At 47.2% G+C, this 26,980-nt stretch overlaps 1 protein-coding gene across 2 annotated transcripts in view; it reads left to right on the top strand.

Moving 5' to 3' along the window:
• EVC2 (EvC ciliary complex subunit 2) overlaps window positions 1-25,663 on the top strand; it is a 138,617-nt gene extending 112,954 nt beyond the window's left edge. For both annotated transcript variants that reach the window (XM_060011807.1, XM_060011806.1), the window contains exons 17-22: window positions 845-1,072; window positions 9,746-9,963; window positions 12,687-12,774; window positions 19,872-20,068; window positions 22,832-22,933; window positions 25,201-25,663. In XM_060011807.1, the coding sequence (XP_059867790.1) occupies window positions 845-1,072; window positions 9,746-9,963; window positions 12,687-12,774; window positions 19,872-20,068; window positions 22,832-22,933; window positions 25,201-25,471 (1,104 nt within the window). In that variant the 3' untranslated portion in view covers window positions 25,472-25,663. The remainder of the gene's footprint in view (window positions 1-844; window positions 1,073-9,745; window positions 9,964-12,686; window positions 12,775-19,871; window positions 20,069-22,831; window positions 22,934-25,200) is intronic.
• Window positions 25,664-26,980: the final 1,317 nt, after the last annotated feature.

Genomic DNA, 26,980 nt, shown 5'->3' with positions numbered 1-26,980 from the left:
GTTTCCTAGAGAAAGTGTAAGAGGTAGTGATAGCAGAGAAAAAATGTAGAGAAGCTGGAATGAACTACTTAGTTGAGTGAATGAGTATAATGAATGGATTCTCTCATCTAGAGGCTGCTGGGCCCCTCGGGTGTTGGGCCCTCCCCTGCAAGAGCTCTGTCCTGGTGGGGTAAACAGTGTGGTACCAGCTGGGGAGAGGAGCTTGAGAGACAAAAGAAACACAAGGAGGGCGACAGATGTGCAGAGTGAGGATGCTTCAGAGTGGCTCCTTGGGAACCAGAGACGCAAAGGCCAAGTAGGAGATTTTCAGGAGGACAAAGATGAGGGATGTTTGAATCATAGCGAAGAGCTCGGATGGCAGACACAAAGAGCATGGTGTGCAAGGCCCTGAACTGTCAGGAGCAATGGAAGTCCCACGTATGTGGGTGGAGGTGGCAGAACAGACCAGACCTTTCCAGCTGTACCTTCGCTGGGATCGGGGAGGGGAGGGCCTTAGGGGCTGTGTTAGGAAGACTGAATTTTCATCCTTTAAGATGGGAGGCTTGAAGGAATTTGCCCTGGAGAGCAACACAGTTCGATTTACCTCCGAGAGTGATACATGTGGAATGAACAGCTGGACTCTGAAAGCCCCGCAGCATCTTTATAAGCAGAGAGGCCCTTGCTGTCTTAAACTGCGCACTGAGATTCCAACGCTGCTGCCTTGAGACCTTCTTCAGAATCCCGAATCGATGACCGGCTGCCTGCCTGCACGAATATACATACACCGGCTTTTGTCAGCCGCGTGCTCTGTCCTCCGCCGTCCCTCCACTTACTGTTCTCTGGTTCTCTGGCCGGCCCCTCCCAGGTCCGAGGAGAGTTGCTTCGCGAGAGGGTGCAGCAGCTGGAGGCCCAGGAGGGACGCTTTGCCGAGTCCCTCGTCTCCCTGCAGTTCCAGAAGGCGGCCAGGATGGCCAAGACCCTGTGGGCATACACTGCGCTCCTGACCATCCAGGACCTGCTCCTGGAGGAGCTGAGCGCGTCAGAGACCCTGACCAAGGCAGCCTGCACGCAGATCCTGGAGTCGCACAGCCCGGTGAGTGACAGACCTGGGAAGGAAGGCGCGGGGGGCCGCACCACATACCTTGGTGTTTCGTTCTGGTGGCCACCTCCACTTCTCCCACCATTAGGTGGGTGGTCCACTGCCCTGTGCCCACTGCAGCGTCCTGGAGAGGGTTGAGTGAGGAAACTTCCATGGGAGCGTGGTGCACCCTTGCAGCCCAAGGCTGCTCTATTTCATTGCCTCCAAGGAAGCAAACCTTTTGAATTTTAACATTTTTAAAATCTGGGAAACTGGGATGCTTCTTGCAGCCAACAGCGGTATTGTATCTTTCATACTACTATGAAAAATAGCTGTGTCGCTTTCAATGAATGGCGCCTTAGATGCTGTGAAATAACGGATTATTTTTTATTTTCAAAATTCTAATTATTCCTACATGCTGCATTTTTTACAAGGCGTGGGAGGTATACTCGTAAAACAAAAGCTACCGACGTAATGGTTTTGAGGACTAATTTTAGTCCCTGTATGTATAATTTTAGAATTTCATGTATTATTATAATAGTTACAGTGAGGAAAGGGAACTCACATTTATCGAGTGTCACGTGTGTGGCAGGCAAGCACTAATGAGCTGTGAAATGGGTGTACTCTCATTTAAGCATTAACAATTCATTACTTAATTGTGCGTCTTAAGATGATCATTTAAGCATGATTATTAATAAGTTGCGATTTTATGCTGCTTTGCAGTTACGCGCTTTGTCAGGCATTATGCCAGTTAATCATCGAGCCATGCCATGAAGTCGGTACCTTTTCTGTGCTCAATTCTCAAGTAAAGAAATGAGATTCAGGCAGGTGGCAGGTCAAGTTCTTTCCGAGGTCCACAGAGCTACTGAGTGACAGGAGCCAGAAATGTATCCCTTTCTCACTTCAGACCCCTGGGTCATGTTCATGGACTAGTTGATCTTGCTAATAGGGGTTCCCGTCATTTCTTTACAGAAGTCATAAATAACATGAGACCCTGAAGAGTCCAAGCTATTTTTCCAGCAAAGATGGTGCACCCTGCACTGTGACGCCTGTTTGTAGGGATAGGAAAGAAGGGGAAGCTTTGCTGATATCCCAGCACAAAACATCCAAACGCTGGGTAAATAAAAATAAACATACTTTTTAATGCTTTGTGACTTTGCAAGAGAATGAGGAAAATCCCCAAGGGCTAATGATAGCCTGGAGAAGCTGAACTTATAGAGGGAGATAGAAGCAATTCCAGAGGCTGAAATCTAGGGGCAAAGGGTGAAACCCAGAACGCCCAGGGATAGGGGATTAATTTGAAGGACTAGGAGATGGGGCTGTGGGATGTCCTGAGGAGACAGAATGCCCAGTGAGGCGGGAGGAGAAAGCCACCTGTGGTCAAAGCAGCCACCAGGGTAACCTGTCCATCTTCAGCCCTGCTGGTGGCAGGGGGTGAGGGGGTCGGGGTGTGAGCCTCCTCTGAATTTGTCACCAAAGGCTTCTTCTAATGTGATGAAGGAATCCAAAAGTACTTTAGCCATTCAGTCGGGAAATCTCCAAGGTGATAAATTAAATTTAAATAGGTCCAGGTGGGATGCCTGCCCTGGTGCATGGCTAAAGCTAAGGCAGATCCTGTCCAGAGGAAAATATTCTCAATCCGGGCACCTCAGGATTTCTATGAGTTCTCAATTAAAATTTAAAGAGTCACTGAATACATAAAGATGCAAGACAAGAGGACCTGTGGGTAAGAGAAACAAAACACCAGCAGATTAAAATCCCCAAGGACTGTAGATGTCTGAATTATCAGTATAGAGTATAAAAGAATGATTTATGAAATGATTTAAAAAGTTAAAGATAATTCCAAAATGATTTCAAAGTTTCATTCACCCAGAGAGCAGAGAGTTCTCAACTTGCATGTATGTGGTAAAAGACCCAAAACAACAAAAAGAAAAATCGACCAAACAGGGAGAAATTGAGAGATCTCTCATCATGGTGGGAACTTTCAGCACAGCTCCTTCTGTGGTTGAACATTGATCAGATGAAACACCAGTGAAGATACAGATGGACTGAATCACACATTTAACAACCTGTATTTAATGCACACATGCAAAATCTCACAGCTAACGGTTAACGAACATACGTTTTTCTTCAGCACATATTAGGACAGTTAAAAAGTCATTGACCACGCATTACCCTGTTGACCACCTTTTTGAAAAAGGACAATTAAGTTTAAATCCGTTTTTTTAAGAGATTAAAACTTCCATACTTTGGAAGTATTAAGCATACTTCTTAATAATTCATGGATCAAAGAAATCAAATTTTCAAAGAAATGGAAATTTTCAAATCAAAAGAATGGAAATTTTCAAATCAAAGAAATGGAAATTTTAAAATTCAAAGAACAGAAAAATAATGTAGATACGACGTTTCTAACTGCTTTTTTTCCCTCTAAAAAAGCAGTTGTTAGAGAGAAATTTATGCCCTTAACTTATATTGAAAAAGAAGAAAGGCTCACAATTGAAATCATATAAAAAGTTAGTGGGGGGCTTCCCTAGTGGCGCAGTCGTTGAGAGTCCGCCTGCCGATGCAGGGGACGCGGGTTCGTGCCCCGGTCCGGGAGGATCCCACATGCCGCGGAGCGGCTGGGCCTGTGAGCCATGGCCGCTGAGCCTGCGCGTCCGGAGCCTGTGCTCCGTGGCGGGAGAGGCCAGAACAGTGAGAGCCCCACGTACCGCAAAAAAACCCCCAAAAAACAAAACAAAACAAAAAGTTAGGGGGATAACAACCACAAATGAACCTGTAGAAAGTAGAGGGAAGGAAGAGAGAATAAATAAAATTAAAAACAAAACTACAGTAGAGAGAATCAATAAAGTGAAATGTTGAATTTTTTGAGAAAAGTCTAATAAATATACAAATATCCAGAAAGACTGACCATTTAAAAAAAGATAAGGGACAAGTAATATCAGAAGTATAAAAATCAACATAACAATAGATGCCCTAGAGTTTTAAAAAATAAGAGAATTCTGTGAACAATAATTTTATGTAGATGACTTTAGACATTGCAATGAAAGAAAATTTTCTAAAAAATTATAGATCACCAAAATTGGTTCAACTAGAAAAAACATCTGTATAGGTCTATTACCACGAAAGAAATTGACTCAGTAGTCTTGAAATCTTCTGACACACGTGCAAAGATATCTTACCTTGATAGTTTTACAGGTGAGCTCCACCAAACCTTAAGGTAGCAAGTTTTTCCAATCTCATATAAGGATTATTTCTGATGTTAAAAAAATAGGGAATATTCCTCATTTCATGAAGCTCAGATAACCTTGACACCAAAAGCAGACATGAATAGTACAAGAAAGAACAATTACAGTTGTCTTACTTTGAGCATAGATGTACAATTCATAAACAAAATATTGACCTAATCCAGCCGTCTGTAAAAAAGATTTAATACAGCATGACCGGACTGAGTTTTTCTCAGGAATGTAAGGTTGGTTTAACATTAAAACATTCATGTACAAAATTCATTAGATTAACAGATTAAAGAAATGACTCCTGTGATCATTTCAGTGTATACAGAACAAGTATTTTATTGAATTCAGCACCCATTCAACTTAAGACTCCTTAGCAAATTAATAATAGGAGGAAATACCTGCAGGATGTTTACCCAAAACCCACAGTAAATATCGCTGCCGGGTGATTGGCATGGAGGTGGACATTGCCAGGAATTATAGATGAAGCAGGTGAGGCCTTCAGAGGAAGGGCAGGTCCAAGGTCATGTATCAAACAAATGAGGAACAAAATAAGACACTAGGAACCTCTGGCTTTCAGTTCCCAGTTCATCTCTTCATCATAAATGCTCTGAGAAGCACCTCAGTTAAGCCCTAAGACACCGAATGGCCCTTTCCACTTGCAACGACCCTTATTCCCATTAGTAATTGGGCAGCACAACACTTACATTTTCAATTTTATCTTAAAGCCCTTTTGAGTAACATCAAAGCTTTCTTATTCTCAAGCGTGTTTAGAATAGAAGAGTTAATGTGTCCTGAATTGGAAGCAACTGATGATAAATCAGAGGATGCTGCATGATTAAATTCCTGGTACAGCGATGGATACGATGCCGGGTTTTTTTGCAGTGAAGATTTGCATTTGGGGGGAAGACAAACCTGTCATTTTGCTCCTGGTATTAGACTTTCATTCTGCAATCTGATCATTCTGGGAAAACCACTTTCCCATTGGGAACGGGCTTTTAAGCTGTTTCACATTCAGGAGAATTTAAAAAAGCATGAAATGAAATGCTTTGGAAGCAATGACTCCTAAGAAAACTATATCAAGTTCCCCTCACTTGATGAAAGATTTAGACTCATTTTGTGAAATTGGGACATAGGCAAAGGCATAACTGAATCATGGGCAAATTTAAATGGGATGGACTTACTCATACAGATAATGTGACCCCAGACTAACTGTACCCACTGTATTTGCATTTCAATTTCAGTGGCTGCATATCCACTTTTCCAAGCCTGGACTGGACATCTTTCTCTTCTCCCCTCTGCCTTACTGCCCACTTGCTGCCAGTCACCCAGTCTGTCGATCCTGCTGGAATTTTCTCACTTCTGACCTTTGCCGCCCAGCTTCACTCTTCAGACAAATCTGAAAACCAAAAATCACACCAAGAGTAGCTTGCACTCATCGAGCTCTCGTTAAGCCCAAGGCATCGTGTTAAGTGTGTAAACTTTCTGTCAACCCCAGGATGATTTTATTCCCATTCTACAGACGGAGTTGAGGCTTAGGACGGTTAACGCATTTCACCAGGGTCCCACAGCTGGAAAGCAGAGCCCACACCTCCTGCCTGCAAAGCCTGGCTCCTGTCCTGACATTGATTTCCACCCACCTTCCTCTTTCCCTCTGCAGTCTCCTCCACACTGCAGCCAGAGGAGCCTTTCTGAAAAATAAAAATGATCAGTGACAGCCCCATTCCCAGCTCCATATTTTAATATTTATCCTCTACCCCTCCCTCCCTCGGACTCTGAGTTTTAGCCCCTGGACCTTCTTGCAGCTTCCTGAACACTTGAGACACATTCAGGCCTCCATTCCTTGGAAGGACCTCTGCCTAGAATGCTTCTGCTGCCCACGTACAAACTCCTCTCCATATTCTTAGACAAGCCAAGTGTTGCCTCCTCTGTGAAGCCATCCATGATTCCCTTGGACAGAGTTGGTTTTTCCCAGCTCTGTACTCAAATAACTCTCCATCGCGATTCCCAGAGACGGGCTGTTACCTGTCACTGTTACTGTGTTTGAACAACTGTCTCCCACGCTAAACCGTGAGTTTCCAGAGTCTAGGGGCCATGTCTCATTCACCCCAGCATCCCTTGTGCCCAATAAAAGGCCTGGAACTGTCTCTCTATCTGCCTGTCTGTCTGTCTTCATCATCATCATCATCATCATTTGTCCATCTGTCCAACCATCCATTCATTCAAAAGATGCCTACATAATGCTTTCCAGAGACAATAGAAGCGAGAGATGGGGCCCAGAGTCAGACAAATTAAAATCACTCCTCTCTTGGGTTCTTGGGACTTCAGGAGATTTCCTTACACTGTCTGCACCTGAGCTACCTTATCGATAAAATGGGACTACCTTGTGCTATTTTGTGAAGATTAAATAAACTAATTCATGTAAAGATAGCGTGAATCAAATCTAGCGCAAGGTGGGCATTTGGTATGTGCTAATTGCTGTTATTATTACTATTAGTAAGATGTTGCTGATTACTGTGACTCGTCCACAAGCCAGGTGCCTGCTTCCTGCTGGGGAGAAGGATGAACAAGACAGTCCCAGAGCCCCTACCTGAGCATCTAAACTCTAGTGAAGAGAGCAGGCATTAAGGAAGACAGTTCTAGAACCGAATCTTGGATTCCAGTTGTGCTAAGTGGCAGGGGTTTGGAGGAGAACTGACCTCTGGGAGAACCTCCCATCAGCATCTTAGAACCTGCAGGATACCAGGTTCCCACCTTGTTTCCTGTTCCTAACCAGGGCTAACCCAGTCTCGGAAAATCAAAGTGTGACTCGCCAGCTCTCTGTGCTCTGCCTGTTTTGGGGACACTGGCAGGCGTGGGTCTGTCCTTTCCTTCCTCACACTGTGGGCTGGGGGCTGCCTCATTGGAAGCCTGGTCCGTGACCAGGCTCCGGGCATGCTGACAGAACACACTGAGGGAAACTCATTAGTGCTGTTGGAAATGCTGTGTTTGGTTATGTTTCCAATTTGGGACGCAGCAACGAGAAGGATGGTCATAACTGGAAATCTCAATGTGATGGTAGCCCACGCTCAGAGCATTCCAAAGCTTCCACGGCCCTGACGGCACAACCCGGCACTCTCCACACTACGACTTCAGTTTACCTCTCTGGCCATTTTCTCTTCTGCCTTGGTTTCTGCGCCTCTGGGGGACTTTGAGACCCTTCTGAGCGCTTGATGCAAGCTTTGGCCCCTCTGCAGACAGGCAGACGGTTTTGCACAAAATTTAGGAGGACCAAGGGCCACCATCTCCTGATGACACCTAACCAAGGCCTCTTACGATTGAGCCCCATCCTCACTCCACCCCACATAGAACACTGGCCAGTTGGTGAATAATAGGTTCGGTGTGTGTGCATTTTACAAGGCTTGGGACCTTCCTGCCCGCCCTCTCTTACCCATCTAAGCAGGCTGTGGACAGTCTCTTGTACCCAGATTCTCTGACTCTGGTGGCCTCAGAATGCAGATTTCTTCTGTCTGGCCAGTGAGAGACAGTATAGCCTGGGGGTTAAGGACACAAACCCTGGAGCCGGCTGGCCTGGCCCCATATTCTGGTTCTGCCACTTAAGAATTGCATGGCCTGGAAAATTACTTTGTCTCCCTGCCTCAGTTGCATCATTTGTAACAGGGAAAATAAGTATATATTCCTTACAGTTGTTATAAGGATTCAATGAGATGAATAAACACAGAGCACTTAGAGTGGGTCAGGCTTGACCTGCGTACTGTCAGTGTTAGGTGTTATCCATGGTTGCTGGTCCAGCACAGCTTTTGCCGTGTAGGTTACGTGCTGATAACCCATGTGTTTTAACTTTTTTTTTTTTTTTTGCGGTACGCGGGCCTCTCACTGCTGTGGCCTCTCCCGTTGCGGAGCACAGGCTCTGGACGCGCAGGCGCAGCGGCCATGGCCCACCCGGACCGGGGCACGAACCCGCGTCCCCCGCATCGGCAGGCGGACTCCCAACCACTGTGCCACCAGGGAAGCCCAACCCATGTGTTTTAGCAACAGGTGGGAGCTGCCAGGGAGCTGCTATGTGCTGCAGGTTGGGGGATGGAAATGCAGCCCTGCCCCCCAGGAGCTCACACTCTAGCAGAAAGTGGAGCATTGTCCTAATCTGCTCGTGCTGTTGTATCCAAATACCATAGACTGCAGGGCTTAAATAACAAACATTTATTTTCTCACAGTTTTGGAGACTGGGAAGTCTAAGCTCAAAGTGCCGGCTGATTCTGTTTCTGTTGAGAAGAATCCTTCCTGGCTTGCAGACGGCTGCCTTCTCACTGTGTCCTCACATGGCAGAGAGAGGGAGCTCTGGTCTCTTCCTCGTTCTATAAGGGGACTAATCCCATCTTGGGGGCCCCATCCTTGTAACTTTATCTAAACCTAATTACCCCCAAAGGCCACACCTCCAAGCCCCATCCCACTGGGGATTAGGGATTCAGCATGTGGATTTTGAGGGACCACAAATATTCATTCAGTCTGTAATGGGAAAATACGAGGGATGGTGAGTGGACAGTTGAGGAGGGGGAGTCTGCATCTCCCAGGGGACTTAGGGAGCCGTTAGTAAGTGCCTGACAATTAGCTTTTTTGATTGTAATATAAGTGCCTGACATTCAGCTTTTGATTGTCGAGGCATCCGTTTCAAAGACATCGTCTGAAAATAAACAGGTTGCCAACTAAACAACTAGATAAAAGTCAGGCTGCCCCACCCATGAATTTCCCTTTTTTGGAAAGCTCTGGTTGACCTACATACCTGACCTCTTGAGTGACCCTGCTTTGCCCTCCCTGCGCCTCAATTCCTGCTCTTATGATTTAAGTTCACCAACAAAGAGTGAACCAGTGAAACACTAGGCACCCCACCCTTGACCATCCAAGGGCCATGCTGTCTCTCTCTTTGCGACCCTGCTGTGTGGCCTGGGTGTGCCGTGTACCCTCCAGGGCCTGTGAGGAATAAACCTTGTTTTTTCAAGGTCCCTGATGGTTGTTGCTGAGGTTGAGTCTTGCAATCATAAGAACCACAAGGGCCAGTTCAACCTTGACATCAGCCCATCAGGAAAATGCCTGTGGGCGCTGCCCCAGGGAGTGTGGACCCCCAGGCATCTCCAGCTAGTACTGTCACAGTCCACAGGCTGAGACCAACACAGAACAGAGCTCTTTCCTGAGGAGGTTCTTCTAAAGCCAGTCCTTGAAAGAAGACTCAGAGTTGGCCAGGCAAATGGGGAAAGGCCCTGCAGGTGGGTGTACAGTGTGTGCAAAGGCACGGAGGGGTGAGAGACCCAGATGCAGTCTCTTCATGCTGTTTGGCACGGCCAGATCCGGGAGGCAGCAAAAGGAGGTGGTGCTAGGCTTGCAGCGCCGTGCCAAGCGGGGCGGATTTTATCCTGCGGTCCACCTGCCTTGGGCTCATCACCTGCCCCTCTGTGTGCAGGAGCTCCAGGAACTGGAGAGGAAGCTGGAGGACCAGCTGGCGCACCAAGAGGCAGCCCAGCTGCAGCGGGCCCTGGAGAGTCGGCAGCAGTGGGCAGGTGAGGGGCCTGGGCTTCTGCACGAGCCGGAGGAGGAGACAGATTCTGAAAGGCAGGTTTCGGCTGTCCTGCGACGGGCCCTGAGCAAGGGTCAGAAGTTACTGGAGCATCACCAGCAGAGGTGAGCCAAGGGCCCAAGGGCAGTGTGTAGGCTCAGTCCCCGCAGGCCAGGGGGGCACCTGGCCTCTCAGACTCAGCGGGATAAGGCCCACCTGGGCTGTCGTGCTGCCGTCTGAGAGGTCCTCCCAGCACTCAGGCACGAGCTGTTAACTTTGTAACAGGCTTCTTCCCTGACATCTTTTTATACTTCATTTTTTGAGTCTTTTAATATTTAATTTCTGTTGAATATTTAATATTGAGGTTTTACTGAAGGTAATATTTTTCAGCTTTTTATTTTGAAATAATTATAGACTCACAAGAAGTTGAAAAAAATAGTGCAGAGGTTCCATGGCCCATCACCCAGCTTCCCCCAATGGCAACATCTCACAGGATAACAACACATTATCCAGACCAGGAATTGACATTTGCACGATGCAGTGAATACAGGCCTTACTCAGGCCTCACCATAAACATAATATTTATATCCTGCTTTTGTAAAATTATAAAACAGACAGAACCCCCTGATCTTCTTTTTTGTTGTTGTTTTTTGCATCCTTTTTCAATTAATTAGACAATTAGCCTTTGCCCATGGCATTAAGAACTGTTGAAAAAAATACTTTTTCCCTTACAGAGTCTAGGTATTTTATTTTATTTTTGAGTTACAATTAACATACAAGATTATATTAGTTTCAGGTGTACAACATAGTGATTCAATATTTTTATACATTATGAAATGATCACTGCAGTAAAACCAGTTACTATCCATCACCATACAAAGTTGTTACAGTATTACTGACTATATTCCCTATGTGTATATTACATCCCCATAACTTATTTATTTTATAGTTGGAAGTTTGTATCTCTTAATCCCCTTCACCTATTTTGACTTTCCTCCCACCCCCTTCCCCTCAACCCAACCCAGCAACCACCAGTTTGTTCTCTGTATCCATGAGTCTGTTTCTGTCTTGTTTGTTCGTTTGTTTTGTTTTTTACATTCCATATATATAAGTGAAACCATACGGTATTTGTTTGTCTCTGTCTGACTTATTTCACCTAGCATAATACCCTCCAGGTCTATCCATGTTGCTCCAAACGCAAGATTTCATCCGTTTTTTACAGCTGAATGATATTCCACTGTGTATATATACCACATCTTCTCTGTCCATTCATCTATGGATGGACACTTAGGTTGCTTCCATATCTTAGCTATTGTAAATAGTGTTGCAGTGAACATAGAGGTACATACATCTTCTGGAAAACATAATTTTTAACAGCTTCACAATTTTCCATTGTGAATATAATGTTGACATGTGAAGGACAGGGTAAAAACTATATATACAGCATGATTTCATTTTTGAAAACATACACACAAATTAACTGAAGCAAATAGGCCAAATTGTAATAGATGTGATTTCTATGTGGTGAGATTACAGGTTATTTTAATGTATTTGATTACGCTTTTCTGTGTAAACACAACATCAAAGTGCAGTTCTGTTTTCCATTGAAATAATTGCATAAAAGACTGAATCTGTTTGATCAGAGGAAAATGCTCAGAGATGTTGACTTTATTTAGACTTGATTTAGGATTTTAGTAACGTATTCCATGCTTCATGGTGGAAAATGCTGATGATCGAGCTTTTGGTATGAAGTGTACCTGCAGATTGGGTTTGGATTGTATTAACCAGCAGGAATGCAGGATGGATAACCCAAGATGCCAACTTTGATTGGCTGAGGGATAGGCTGGGAGGACCTCCTTGTGGGGAAGTCAAGACGCCTGATAGAGACCTCGTGTGATAAGGTGCCATCCAGCCTCTGTGGTCAGAGTCAGGTCCATCCTTGGGAGATGGTTCTGGGCCCGCTTCAACACAAGGTCACATGGTAATTGAAGACTCCAGATCTTGGTGGTCTTGAGCACAAGCATGACAACTAATACTGAGAGTTTTCAACTTAGGATCACGGTTGGAGGTCAGAGGGAACGAAAAGTGCCCACCGAACTGAGCAGGCATCTGGAGACCGAAAAACAAGGCAGGCAGCTCCGTATAACCAATGGATCTGTTTATCTAGGGTAACATCCTCACAAGGTGGGGTCAAGCAGACGATAATCCAGAAGCCTTCACAGCTGCATTCCGCACCACCAAGGGGCCATTGGGACAATTTGATAGTTAACCTAAGGTATGGGGATAGGTGCTTGGAAATAGGACGTGCATTCCCAAGTCAAGATTTATGAACGGGTAGCTAGTCTCGTGGGTGCCAGGAATACTTCAGGGAAGGTTTTCATCCTTGTCTGGGGACGAACAAAGCATAGAGGCTACCTGGTCCTAATGATTATTAAACAATATCTATTAACTACAAAGCCCTGATGACAGAGAAGTGATTCACTGCACAGTCCTAGGTGGGTCAGCAGAAGGACAGGAGAGACTGTAAGGGCCCAAGATGGCATCAGTTACGCTAATAGCCATGCAGATCACAGATTGCCCTGCAAAGCCACAGAAAAGTCTCCATGTGGCTCCCACAAAACTTCTTGCTTCGAGGAGCTCTCCATCCTGCTGAGCCCTCCCTGATAACATTATTTGCAAGGTAATCTAGCTAAAAACCAGCAAGCTTCTTCTGACCACCTTTTTGGATGGATTTTTTTTTTAAATCATGTTGATTAGATCTGTGATCCCTTGTTGTTTAAATAACTAGGATTTAAATAACTAGCTTTATAACAAAACTGGACTCATATAGATTTTGTTTTCACTCTAGTTTGAGAGAGGAGCAAGAGAACAGTGTCATGCTTGAAGATTTGCTGGAGAATATGGAGACGGACACCTTTGTGACCCTGTACAGCCAGGTGAGAACAAGTTTGCCATGTCCTGGGTCCATCCCTTGCCAGGTCGTCACTTCACCCTTTTCTCAGTGTCCACGATTCCTCACCCTCAGGATGGGGATGATAACACGAACCTTGGGAGCTACCAAGCAGATCTGTGAAAACCCCTGGCCCAGGGCCAGCACATAGAGGACATTTGATCGGGGGTCACGGCAGCAGCAATGACAATAGTAATCATTGCCCTGGTCAGTTTCTGTAATTAGACAGGCACCCAAACCTTCTTCTTCTCAGTCTTAAGTAAGTTTAATATATACATTTAATATATCCATTTTTCAAATAGAGGAACCATGCCCAGATTGGTGGCGTGAGGGCTCCAGGGCTCACTGCCGTTCCTTGGAGCTCAGGATTCAGCCTGGGGTAGGTGACTACACAGGGTGTGCTCTTTCTGCTCAGTTTCCCTGCAGAGCACATGATGCCCCTGGCCTGGGTCTCTGGGGGAACTGAGCCATCTCCACACTCACTCTGATTGCCCCCCCACCCCCTTTCTTCTTTGTAACTAAGAGAATTGACAGACGGCCAAAGTGTCACATGTGGAATTTCATCCAGATTCATTTCTGATTTGTTGGCTCTTTTAAACTGTGAATTCTGCTGAAGAATTGGCCCTATGGTCAGGGGGTGGTTTTTCTCTGCCCCCAACCCTGTGCCTTGTAGAGTCCCCTCAGCAAAGTCTACTCAACTGATTTGTTTCTTTTCCAGCCCCTGTGTATTAGTGAGGATTTTTCAGAGAAACAGAACCACAAAGACTTGCGGGGGGAGAGAAGGAGAGAGAGACTTACTTTAAGGAATTAGCTCATGTGATTATGGAGACTGGCAAGTCCAAGTAGGCTGGCAGTATAGACCACCAGGCTGGAGACCCAGGGAAGAGCTGATGTTAATAGTTCAAGTCCAAAGGCCCACTACTGGCAGAATTCCCTGTGGCTCAGAGGTCAGTCTTTTTTCTGTTTGGGTCTTCACCTGCTTAGATGGGGCCCACCCACATCAAAGCAATCTGCTTTAAGTCCACTGACTTAAATGTTAATCTCATCCAAAAGCTCCTTCAGAGAAATATCCAGAATGATGTTTGTCCAAATATCTTGACACTGTGGCCCAGACAAGATGACCTGTAAAGTTAACCATCACTCCCTGTTTAGAGGACTCCTGTATTTCACCTGTTTCTTCTCTGTACCAGGCAAGATGATAACGAAGGAGGCCCAGGTCTCCCTCCCTGTCTCCCTGTTCTTCCTCCTACTCTACTCCTCCTCCCCTCCTCCTCTTCCTCCTTCTCCTCCTTTTTCTTCTTCTTTCTCTTGTGATCTCTCTGTCTCTGTCTCTCTCTCTCTCTTCTGTTTTCTTTCCTCATGGTTACACTGCCTTAGGGACAGCATAGTTTGAATTCCCAAATTTGCATGAAGGATAGTTTCCACACAAGCACCCATGTTTTCATGTTTATGCAACTTTGCCAACTCCTCCTTTTTTGCATGTTTATGACAATATCTAAATAACACTCTCGAATGCCTGCTCTGTGCTAGACACATCACACATCATCCCAGTTCACGCTCACCATTGCTCTGGGGACCCTGGCAGTGGGAAGAGCCTCCCCAGGGCACTGCTGCAAATCCATCAGCCCTTCTGTGATGGTGATGATACAAACAGCAGCTGATATCAGCCCAGCGTTGAGGACAGGCATGGAGAGGATCATCACCTGACAGATGAAGAAACTGAGGGTCAGAGAGGTGATGTGACTTAGCCGGGGTCCCATAGCCAGTCAGTGGGGGCTGGTTTAAAATCAGGGATTTTTTCCCTTTAAAGGCTCTCCTCATTCCATTTCATGCTACTGCACAATTCCCTTTAAAGCAAAGTATTTCCTAATTGCTTCATGAATAAAACAGGAAGGGGGTGCTCATTTAAAAATGAATGGTACTAACCCCACAAGGCAGGAAGTTTCCCTGTGCTGTGGGGAGAGGCTGGGACCCCATCTGTGGTCCTCACTGAACTCGCCTCCTTTCTCCCCTGGGACTCCAGCATGACTGCAGCCACTGTAGACAACAGAGTGGCATTCTTTTCTAACCACATAAAGGATGACTTAGATTCAGCTTAAGATCTTCTAAACGGGCTTTGTTCTTGAATAATATTGACTGTGCTCCTAGTAAGTGGCAAGTGCTATCCTAGGCACTGGGATTTTAGCAGCAAACAAAACAGATAGGGCTTCCCTGGTGGCGCAGTGGTTGAGAGTCCGCCTGCCGATGCAGGGGACGCGGGTTCGTGCCCCGGTCCGAGAAGATCCCACATGCCGCGGAGCGGCTGGGCCCGTGAGCCATGGCCGCTGAGCCTGCGCTTCCGGAGCCTGTGCTCCGCAACGGGAGGACCCGCAACAGTGAGAGGCCTGCGTACCGCAAAAAAAAAAAAAAAAAAAAAAAAAACAGATAAAGCCCATGCTCTCAGGAGCTGATATTCTGGTGGGGAAAGCAGGCAATTAACAAAATAAATACATAAACCAAATAGTATTTTATGTGGATTATGATCTCATTTTTATAGTCATGTCCATCCATCCATCTGGCCGTCACTCCGTCTGTCTATCCATCCATCCATTCACTTGTCCATTTGTCTACCCGTCCATCCATCCACCCATCTATCCATCAGTCCATCTGTCTGTCCATCCATCCATCCCCCCACCCACCATCCATCCATCCATCTATCCATCTGTCCATTTGGCCACTCGTCCATCTAGCCACCGAGCCACCCATCCATCCATCCACCCACTATCCATCATCCATCTATCCATTCACCCATCTGTCCATCTGTGTACCCGTCCATCCATCCCTCCATTCATCTACTTATGTATATGCCTAAAAATATTCCTGGAACGTGGTTTGCCTAATGGTACTGATAACTATTTCTGGATAGTGGCATTTGGAATAATTACTTTAACATTTTTATGCTTTTCTACATTGTTTGATTCCTTTAAATTAGCAGTATTTCTTAAAGATCAAGGCAAGGATGAAATATGCCAAGATACACCCAAACAACGGAAATCCGTGCCAGGTCCAGTGGTGGTGAAGCAGAACAGGAGAGAGGGACAGGCAGGGCCTGCTGTTAAGCCTGGTCTTTCTGCCGCCGTCTTCTGCATGAACAGCCGGTCCCCACATTGCTTTGTGATTCATTTCAGTCTCTAGAAGTGACCCACACAGATGCTTTTTGTGTCACCACCTTCAGGAAGACTCGACCCAGTTAATTGACCTTTGTTAAGGATTATTTTATTGATCAGAAAGCTTCAGAGCTGGGAGAGCCATGGCAGTGGGCCGGCGGGTCCCCATATTCACCAGTGGGGATCCCGGTCATGAAGGGTTACTCCTCTGCCTCAGGAAGAAGTGAGTCTACAGGGTGTTGATGGAGTTTATCCTTCATTTATTCGACCCACGTCTGTTGATGTTTTTCTCTGTGCTGGGAACCGGGTTAAATGCTGGAGGTAGAGACGCATATGATGCTGACCCCATCCTAAAACCTCCCTGCAGAGACACATGAGAAATTGGACAACTGAATTTTATACAAGAATTGGACAGAAGAGAGTTGATTAACACCAGAGAAAAGCAGAGGAGAGGCATCTGTCCCAGAATGTGGGGTCAGGAAAGGCTTCCAGGAGCCCCACACGGGTGTAGAAACCAAAAGAATGAGTTGAGGAGAGCCAGACAGAGAGCACGTTGGGGAAGAGAGTACTACAGGCAGAAGGAAGCACACGGGTCGCAAGGAAAGAGCTTGGTATTTATAATAACACTTTTCCCCATTACGGCACTGAAAGCATTGGTCAAAGTAGTAAGCAGCCCCATGTTTCCAAATCCAGTGGTCAAGTCCATGTCTTTGTCCTTCTTGACCTCTCTGTGGCACTTGATCCACAGCCCTTTTCTTGAATATGTTCCCTCCTTGGCTTCCAAATCCTGGACACCTGGTTCTCTCCCAGCCCTCTGGCTACCTGTGGTCAAGCCCCTGTGTTGGATGCATCGTGGCCTTTGGACGTTGCGAGCCTGAGGACTCGGTCGTTGGACCTCATTCCCTCTCATCTACATTCAGTCCCTTGCTGATGTCATCACCACACTGATTACCATCTAATCTTAGCTCCAGACCCCTGCCCTGAACTTGAGACTTGACATTGCCATTAGTGACTTAACCTGTCCAAACAGAACTCCGAGTGACTGACAGTCCCCTGTCCCAGGCTTGCTCCACTCATCTGAGTAAATGACACCAGTTACCCAGCAGCCCAAGTGAAAGATGGTGGAGTCATCCTTTATTCTTGTCTTTCAACGAACCTTGTTGGCTCTACCATCAAAGAGTCTCCCGTGTCCCACCACTTCTCACCACCTCCCCTCCACCATTCTGGCTCACACAGCTACCATCTCTTGCCTGAGATGCCGCCCCTCTGCTACCTCACTTGTTGCAGATGGTTCATGGCCCCTGTGTCATCCAAAGTCATCTTTAAAAAATGAGAATCAGCTCATGCCATTCCCACTGCTTAAATTCCTGCAATGACTCCCCAGCTCACCATGAAGACAAGTCAAAATTCTCCCTACGATGAAAAGGTCCGTATGAGCTGATCCCCCGCCACTTGTCCCAACTTAACTGTTGTCACTCTCCTTCTCACACGGTCCATGCCAGCCACACTGGCCTCCTTCGCTCTCCATGAAACGTGCCAAGGGATATCCCCACCTCAGGGTCTTTGCCCTTGCCTTCCCTCTGCCTGGAAAGCTCTTCCCTTCCATGTGCCCGTGGTTCACTTCCTCACTTCATTCAGGTCCCTGCTCAGACGTCACCTCCTCGGAGAAGCCTTCCCTGACTACCTGTCTCAAACATCAGCCACCCCTGCCCCTCACGCTCTGTCTCTTTATCCTGCCTTGTTTTGCATCCTGGCACCTACACTGCCTGATACGGTGTTTCTTTGTAGGCTTACCATCTGTCTCTTTAACTGACTGTGAGCCTTGTGATGGCAGAGACTTTGTCTGTGTTACCTACTGCTCTGCCTCCAGTGCCTGGAACAGGGTCTGGCGCCCAGTAGGACTCCATCGTGGTGTTGGTTGAATGAATAAGTGTACTAATAATCTGGCACAATGGCCCACCAAACATGTCTAAGTCCTAATTCCCAGAACCTGTGAATATGACCTTCTATGGCAAAGGGGATTTTGCAGATGTGATTAAGGATTTTAAGATGGGGGTGTTATCCTCGATTATCCCAGTGGGCCCTAAATGTAATCACAAGTGTCCTTACAAGCTTGAAGAGAAGGCCATGTGAGAATGACAGAAGCAGGGATTGGAGGATGAACTTTGAAGGTGGAGGAAGGGGCCATATGCCAAAGAATGCAGGCAGCAGCTGACGCTAGGGAAGGCCAGGGAAGGGATTCTCCCGGGAGCCTCCAGAAGGAGCCAGCCTGGGTGACCTTGACTTTAGCCCAGTGACACTGATTTCAGACTTCTGGCCTCCAGAACCGTAAGAGAATAAATGTGTGTTGTTTTAAGCCCAAGTTTGGGATGATCTGTTACAGCTGCAATAGGAAACTCATACAAATACTGTAACAACAGCAACGACCAGCACTCACTGAATGACCTTGATTTGTCAAGCACGGCACTTAGATGTCTTGTAAAGTCAGAATTCTTTTTAGGTGAAGGTAACAGAAATTCATTTCAAACTAGTTTGAGTGTAAACGAAATGTATTAATACCCTGACTGTCCCCTCCAAGAGCAGAGCTGAGCTCTGGGGCCTCAATTGGCAAAGGACTCTTTGTGGTTCTCTCTCCTTCTCTGTCTCTCTCCCCTGTTTCTTTGTGTCCACTAATAAGCTTATTCCACACAGGAAGGGACATGAAAGCTGGCAGCCCTGAGCTGATGGCCTTTCAGCATCCAGCTCTCCTGGTTTTGCTGTATAAAGTGCTTTTTTTCTCCTGGGTTTGCTGTGTAAAATCCCAGGGAAGGTCTCTGGTTGGCCAGGTGGCCAGGCATGCCCACGCTGTTGCTAGGAAAGGGAGTTTGCCTTCTTAACACAGACCAGTTTTACACATCACAGCTCATTTTGTCCTCACAAAGCCTTTTGACATAGGTATTATTGTTAACTCATTTTACAATATGAGGGAGCTGGGGCCCGAAGAGAAATAAAGACACTTCCCAAGGACACACAGTTCTGTGCAGTGGGGCTGGGAGCCAACACAGGTTTGGGGGAGTGCAGAGCCTGCCTGTACTCTCTCTTTCTCCTTTTCAAACCTTTTTCTGAAATACTTTTAGGTTCACAAGACGTTGCAAAGCTAGTATGGAGAGTTCCAGTGCCCTGACCCCTGTTTCACTGTTCCCCCCCATGGTTGCATCTTACAGGACCCTAGGACAATATCAAAACCAGAAAGTTGACATGCATATAAAATGCATGTGTAGTTCTGTGTCATTTTACCACATGTAGTTTAGCATGACACCGCATTTAAGATGTCGAACTGTTTGGTCACCACGAAGACCTGTTTGTGCTACGCTTTCATAGTTATATCCACTTCCCCTCCACACCCCCAACCCCGGCCGCTAAGCTCTGTTCCCCATCTCTAAACTTTGTCACCTCTGGAATGTTATTCACGTGGAAGTACAGCGGGGCCTGGCTCTTTTTACGCAGCGAAACGCCCTAGGGATCCATCCAGTTCTTTCCTTTCCCTGCAGACTGGTATTCCGTGGCACGGCCATAGCACAGTTTCTTTAACCATCCACTGATTTAGGCACATTTCAGTCGTTTCCAGTCTGTGCTGTTCCCTCTGAGCCCTATCGCCTCATCGAACATGAGTAGAAGGAGAAATGACTCATGGGCCCAGGCTGCAGCCGTGAAGAGTGAGTGGAGAGAAGTTGGAAGGGATGGATGAAGGCTTGGGGAATGTCATGGCAAGCCAAGGCTGCTGGCCAAATAGATTTTTCCTGACAGCTCTGTGACTTTGGGAACACGGTTTCAAGACTGAGGTACTAAAATACTTATCTCCCTGGGACAAAAAGTCCTAAGACTGTGATCCGTTAAAACGTGCTGTTCGTCAAGGTTAGAGCCGTGAGGCCCTGAGTCCCTGCGTTCACTCCTCTAGGAGCTGAGACTGGCGTCCTACCTGTCGAAGCTGGCGATGCTGCCGGGGAGCACGCTGCGTTGGCTCCTGAGCGTGGCTGCGCCTGCAGCCTTGCAGCCCGAGCTGCTCTCCGTGCTGGATCCCGTGGGCCAGAGGCATCAGGACCACACGGCGGAGAGTGACGGCGGCGGGGTGCAGGCTGACCTGGGCAGGAGGGGGTGAGTACAGGGTGGGAAAACGAGGTCCCTGTAGAGAGAACGGATGGGAGAGGGGAGCAGGACCACGGGGCACAAGCACACCCGCCTTCCCAGGGGAATTTCTTTGCTCAAGAAACAGACAGCATCCCGGAGAGTCGCTGTGCATCCTCTGTGTAAGTCATGGCAGACCCAAGTATTTTGTCCACAGCTTCTCTTTTCATCACCAATTCATTTCCCCAGTAGGATCTTAAGAGAATAAGTTGCCTTGGGCTGTAAATATGCCATATATGCATATTTACAGCCCAAGGAATAAATAATAAAGGAAATAAATAAATACAATAAATACATAAAGAAAAAGAAGAAAAATATATCCATGGTTCTATCAGCTGGAGAAAATGGCTGTTAGCGTTTTGCTACCATTCTTCCTCCAGAACATGTTTCCTCTGCTGGGTTTTATGAGTGTGTGCATTGTGTGTGTGTGTGTGTGTGTGTGTGTGTGTGTGTGTGTGTGTGTGTGTGTATAGGAATCCCAGTATATACAACCTTGTGTCGTGCTTTTCAGAACCTTATATCAGAGGCAAGTTTGCTTATTACCTTTTGACTCTTGTCCACGTGCAGACGGCTTTCTAATCATCACACTATTTTGACGCTATTTCTGCTGTTTTTATTAACAAATTAAAATTCATACTTTTCCCAGTTATTGAAACATCTCCATAGATATTATTTTTAACAGCTGCCTGTTGTTCCACTGAGGTGTGTAGCATAGTGTATGTAACTGTTATCCTCTTACTGGACATTTAGTTTGCGTTCATTTCTCCTCAATTATGGGTAATGTTGCAGAGCTACTTTTTTAGGGTCAAGTTTCAGGTGTGCGTTTGATCAGTTAAGGGTCTTTATAAGTCAAGACATGAAGCGTGGCTGTGGATAAGGTGGGTTTGGGGCAGCCAGTGGTGCCACTTGAGAGCAGAATTTGCTGGGGGTGAGGCTACAGGGAAAGCCGCGAGCAGACCTGAAAGTGTTGAAGGCCAGGCAGTGAAGCCGAGGTCCTCAACCAGGACCCACAGGAGGCTGGGGACGGGTGTCTCGGAGCCCATGAGTCTTCCAAAATGGCATGATTGTGTGGAAAGGTGTGTATATACATTATTTTTCCTGACGCGTAAAAGGGGTCCCTGACTCAGCTGAGGGCTAAGAGTAGGGTTAGGGTGAAAGGAAGGATAGGAGCCTGGGAACAACAGCTGTTGAGCAGGGGTGGGAGTCCACAGGGGCTGGGACGAGCCTTCCTAGAGTTGGTGGGGCCCACCACGAGGGCTGGACGTGAGTGTGGTCACAGGAGCTGGGGTGTGGGTGGGGTCAGGGCTGGTGTGGGCGTGGTCAGAGAGCTGGGTGCGGTCAGAGAGTTGCATGTCTCAGCCTGGTTTCTCTCAGTGCCCAGTCAGGCAAGAGCATGAAGGTGGCAGATGTCGGTGGTGACGCTGGAGCAGGAATGTGCAGGGTCACAGCGATGTCACCTCTGCCTGAGGGCTGCCCACGAGGACCTTATTTACGGGCTCCCCTTCGGCCAGTTTAGTTTGGGAGGCTGGTAAGCCGGCATGGGCAGGTGGATGTGGGACAAAGCAGGAGCGCCCAGGTGGCGTGTCGCCAGGAGTGTGGAGCATGGGCATGCCCTTGTGTAGCCCGACCTCATGGCCAAGTAGACTGGATGACGTCTGGAGTCAAAAGCCACTCACCATAGCCTCTGAGGGCAGGGCAGTCACTACTCCTGTGTCCCGAGCGACTGGTACCTGGGCACACCGTCAGTTCAGAGTCTCGGGTTTCACGCAGCAGAAACTGACTGATGAATCTAAGCAAGAAAGGGTGTGTGAGGGACCTGTCAGAATCCAGGAAGAGCTGTACGCCGGGTCCCTGTATGGGCAGGACAAGGAGAGCACGGAGACCATCCTCTCTGGGTGCTCCCTTCAGAGGACCAGCCTTCTCTGCCCAAGAGCTAGACTCCTGGGACAGAGAGCCTGGCCCAGCGTGGGCAAGGGTCCTTCACCCCACCAGCTGGGCAGTGTGAACCAGCTGAGGCAGAGTATGAACTTGGCCAGAGGCAGGCATAGACAGGACTCTCTGCTACACTGATCTTTACTGACTTAACTTGAGCCCAAGCCTGCGAACACCTCCCCACCCCCTATTCCTTATGCACTGTCCCTTCTTCGGTCGAGAATCACACCTCTTCACATGGCATGAGGACTCCCTGCCTCACCCACCTTCCAAGCTTCCACTGTGCCTTCTCAACCTTCTTATTCATATATTCATGAACACTCACTGAGATCCTAGCATGTCGACTGTCTTAGGCACTGGTGCACGTGGGAGAGTAAGGGGCAGTCCTGCTGCATGGGGTGTCCGCTCCAGTGGGGGAGGTGGACTGCACAGAAGCCAAGGCAGGAGCCCTTTCCTTCTCGAATGCACCATGCGTTCCCTGCTGGGCTACCAAGATCCAGCTCAAGTGTCCCGCATCTCGGCAGCCTTCCTTTATCTGACTGATGTCACCTGGGACCTGTCTGTGACCCGTGGATTGGGGACCCCTTGCGGCAGAGACCGTGTCTTGACTCGGCCAGAAAAGATCCTTGATCGGTGTTCACAGAGTGAATGAGAGAACAAACGTGAAAACTCTCAGGGTTTCTCATGTCAGCCAAAGGTCAAGCTGAGGGAAGGAGTCCCCATAGTGCTTTTTAAGGTTTTGCTTCGCTTGAAGATTCTGTTCTTTTTGAAAATATAAGAACGCTCCCTTCTTGCCCTCAGGAAACATCAGGGCTGGTGGCAAGCCTTTGAGAGCAAACTTCGAGGAGAACTGTTAAGCAGAGGATTAGAAAAGATGCTCTGGGCTCACAAGAGGAAGGAGAGGTAATGAGGGCATCTGCTCAGGTGGGCTGAGGAGGGCAGCCAGGCTGCCTGTGAGCTGGGAAGGGGAGGCGGAGGGGACCACAAAGGGAGGGTTACTGCAAACATGTCAACATTCCTTCCCTAAAGACCGCAGTCTTTATTCAAAGTGGGCTTAGTTTGAAGTGAAGTAAGCAGAGAAAGACAGATATCATATGATACCACTTATATGTGGAATTTTAAAAGTCATACAGATGAACTTATTTACAAAACAGAAATAGACTCACAGACATAGAATACCAACTTACGGTTACCAAAGGGGATAGCGGGGGCAGGGTGGGGAGGGATAAATTAGGAGTATGGGATTAACAGATACAAACTACTAGACATAAAATAGATAAGCAACAAGGATTTACTGTAGAGCACGGGGAACTATATTCAATAGCTTGTAATAACCTAAAATGGAAAAGGTGCACTTTGCTGTACACCTGAAACGAACACAATATTGTAAATCAACTATACTTCAATTGAAAAAAAAAATGCAAAGTGCACTTAGTTTATGAGCTGAAGATAGCCACCAGCTATCAGTGGGAGAATGTTGTCACTTATTAGCATTTTAATTGCAGTATTTATTTTAACTAATGGCTCTTTTTAAATGGAATCTCATTAGAAGGAGAATAAGTCCTTATAAATGTTCAGACTTTATAGTTTACAAAGCCCTCTCTCGCCTTGCTGCACTGAGCCTCCCCACTTCCTGGAAAGTGAGGGAAATGCCACGGCCACGCCTCACCAGCTCAGGGAGGTCAGAGGAAGAGACCCCATGCCTGCAGCTGTTAAAAGTGACCGTGGGATTTAGGGTCCCTTCATTTCCCTGCACTTCCGGGCCAGCGCTCTGCTCACTCTCTTGAGTGCCTTCTCTTGCAGCTGTGGTGATTGCTCACCTGGAGAGCAGAGGCACGTTAGAGGCAGCGCGGTTTTAGGGTGCTACAAACAACAGACCAAGGGTCTCGCGTGTTTCCCACTAGAGATTCGGAAAAAGGGTAACGTGAGTCACAAGAGTTACGTTAGACCGTTTAACATACAAGGTTAAAATGTGATAACCAAAGTGTGCTCTGGAAACAGAGGATGTCCAAGAGAAGTGTCCTGCCCCTTCCATAATTTCTCAGGGCTCCGGTGAAGCCGCAGAGACAAGCTTCCCAAATAGTCCATGAATAAAACTCTGGGAGCCATTGATAATGGGCCAGGTATCAGAATTTAGTCCCAGAGAAATTAGAACCGGATACTGAGCCCAAACCAAGAAAATTAAATTCAAGCTGTGTACTGTGAAGCGCTCCACGAAGGAACGGAAGTCAGTTGTTCTAGATTAGCATGGGGATGGGGCCGCTGAATGCCTTCCTGGGCTGCACTGACACAGGTGGGCGAGTACAGATCAGGAGAACCCTGGCGCCACTGTCTTGGATCCCTGTACTCGCCTTTTTGCCTTGAGATGCTGTGTACAATGGTGGGAGGAGGAGAGACTGTGAATCAGTCTGAGTTGCCTTTGAGTCCTTGCTCAGATCATGCAGCTGCCAGGGCAGGAGTTCGTGCTGAGGGGGAGGGAGCCTCATTGGCCACGCCTGTTCAGGAAGGGCCCACGAGCCTACCAGTGGCCTCCAGCTGGTCGCCCCCCAGTGACATGGCCTCGTCCTGCACCGCTTGGGCACAGGACCCTGTGGCTTTCAGGTTGTAGAGCGCTCTCAGGAGGAGTCAGAACCATTATCAAGAGACTGGACTGCTTATGGGCAGGATTCCAGCAGTCCTTTTACAGGATATTCTCGAAGTGTGTTGCTCTGTCCTATTTCAAACACATTTTACCTAACTTCTAACTGTTGCTTTATAATCAGGTTTTATCAGCCTGCTTTTAGTGTGAAGCCCACAGGCAGGCGTGTCCTAGGAAATGTCTCACAATTGTTCCGGGGGCAGATGGGAGCTCTGATTTGTAGCACTTAGTTTCCGTGGTGTGAAACACTCCCACCATGGCTGATTCCGTGCTGACAATATGATGACCACAGGCTCACAAAACTCCACAAAAGTGAACAGTCATGAGTTGGTGAGAGCTGTCTGCAGCCACCGCTGCCACAGGCTTCAGCTAATCTCAGGGGCAACCTGGCAACCACAGGGAAAAACCTTTCTTTAAAAGACACTTGATTGGGGCCCTAGGGACAAGAGGGGGTTTTCCTAGAGAACTCTTTCAGGACACGGGAGAGTCAGTTGCCAAAAACGTCGTATCTGATCTTCTGTTCTTTCTTTAGCTTATTAAAGAAGACGTGTCCCCCTCTCAGAGAGAGGGTGATATTCTCTGGAAAAGGCAGTTGGCCACACCTGTCACTGGAGTCCGTTGGTGAACTGGCCCCGGTGCCCATTGTAGGGGCAGAAACCATTGATTTATTAAACACTGGCGAAAAGCTCTTTATCTTCAGAAATCCAAAGGAGCCGGAGATCTCACTGCACCTTCCTCCCAGGAAAAAGAAGAAGAACTTTCTGAATGCCAAAAAGGCCACTTGGGCCTTGGGCATGAACTAGCCCAAAGGAAAGCTCCAGGGAGTCTGAAGACAGAAAGATTTGTTTTCTCCTGCCCACATGAGTGTGTGTATGCGTTTATAATGTACAACTTGCAGGTGTTAATTGCACTTGCAGAGGACAGATACATCCACTCTCCCTCCCTCACCACGACTTTCATGGACTCAGTTTAATCTGGTCCCATGAATTCCCAGATGGCCCATTTCCCTTCAGCATCGCAAAGGACATGAAGAGACGGGGGACCAGCCCGTGAACCCTCGTTGCTTTCAGTCCCACCTTGCTGAAGGTCTAGAGGAGCCCCGGGCCCCTAATTCACATCCCCGCAACACCTGGCTGAAGAGTGGGCTGTATGTTGAAGGCAAGGCTCTCTCTTCTCTCACATTGTGTGTTTGTTACATATGCTATTTTTATCAAGGGAGCTTTTGAAAGAAGAGCATTTTCCCTAAAGCTCTTCTCAAGGGAACTCGTCTTTGCTTTCTGTAGGAACCATTTATTTTTAATCCCTTCTTGGGTTTTGGCCATCGTGATGTTCAATGGAAATTTGCCCTCCATCTTTCCAGGGGCCAGATGCGCCAGCCACTGGGCCATACCATATCCAACTCAAATCAGGAAACTCAGGCTTAAGAAGGTGAGGGGATTTAGGCAAGATGATAAAGCCACTAAGTAACAAAGTCAGGACTCACTGAACTCTTTACGGCCCCAAACCCTTGTCCCTTCTCCTGGACTTGGTAAATGGACACATACCTGCCCTCAGGTGTTTGCCAGCAAACTGACTGCGCACAGGTCCTCGTGTTGCACAGAGTGCTTTCCTGTGCCCTGACCCTCTCCATCCTCACAGTGTGGTTGGATCATTATATGAGCTTTTCTGAGAACCAGGCAAAGAATACAATTATAATGGGTCTTTCCTAAGCGTGGGAAATGATTAGGCAGGGAATCCTGTCACCAACGAGAAGAAAAGGGATTCTGATGAAGCATCTCTTACATGAGAGTTGCTTCTAGACCCTTACAGCTACTTGAACCCACTTTTTTTTTTATATACAGCAGGTTCTTATTAGTTATCTATTTTATACATATTAGTGTACATATGTCAATCCCAATCTCCCAATTCATCACACCACCACCACCGCCGCCACTTTCCCCCCTTGGTGTCCATACGTTTATTCTCTACATCTGTGTCTCAATTTCTGCCCTGCAAACCAATTCATCTGTACCATTTTTCTAGGTTCCACATATATGTGTTAATATACGATATTTGTTTTTCTCATTCTTACTTCACTCTGTATGACAGTCTCTAGATCCATCCACGTCTCTACAAATGACCCAACTTCGTTCCTTTTTATTGAACCCACTTCTTAATCCTTGACAATACCCAGCAGATGAGGATCACTACTCCCGTTTTACAGCCAAGGAAACTGAGACTCAGAAAGTTTAAGTAACTCGCCTGTGATCACACCATGTGTAAGGGAGGAATCCTCACTTTGAACCCAAGTCTCCTAGCTTTCAAACCCTTAC

The sequence above is a fragment of the Delphinus delphis genome, chromosome 5, assembly GCF_949987515.2.
Source record: "Delphinus delphis chromosome 5, mDelDel1.2, whole genome shotgun sequence".
Classification (NCBI taxonomy): domain Eukaryota; kingdom Metazoa; phylum Chordata; class Mammalia; order Artiodactyla; family Delphinidae; genus Delphinus; species Delphinus delphis.
Note: the sequence above shows the minus strand (reverse complement) of the source record. Positions and strands in the feature narration are given on the sequence as shown.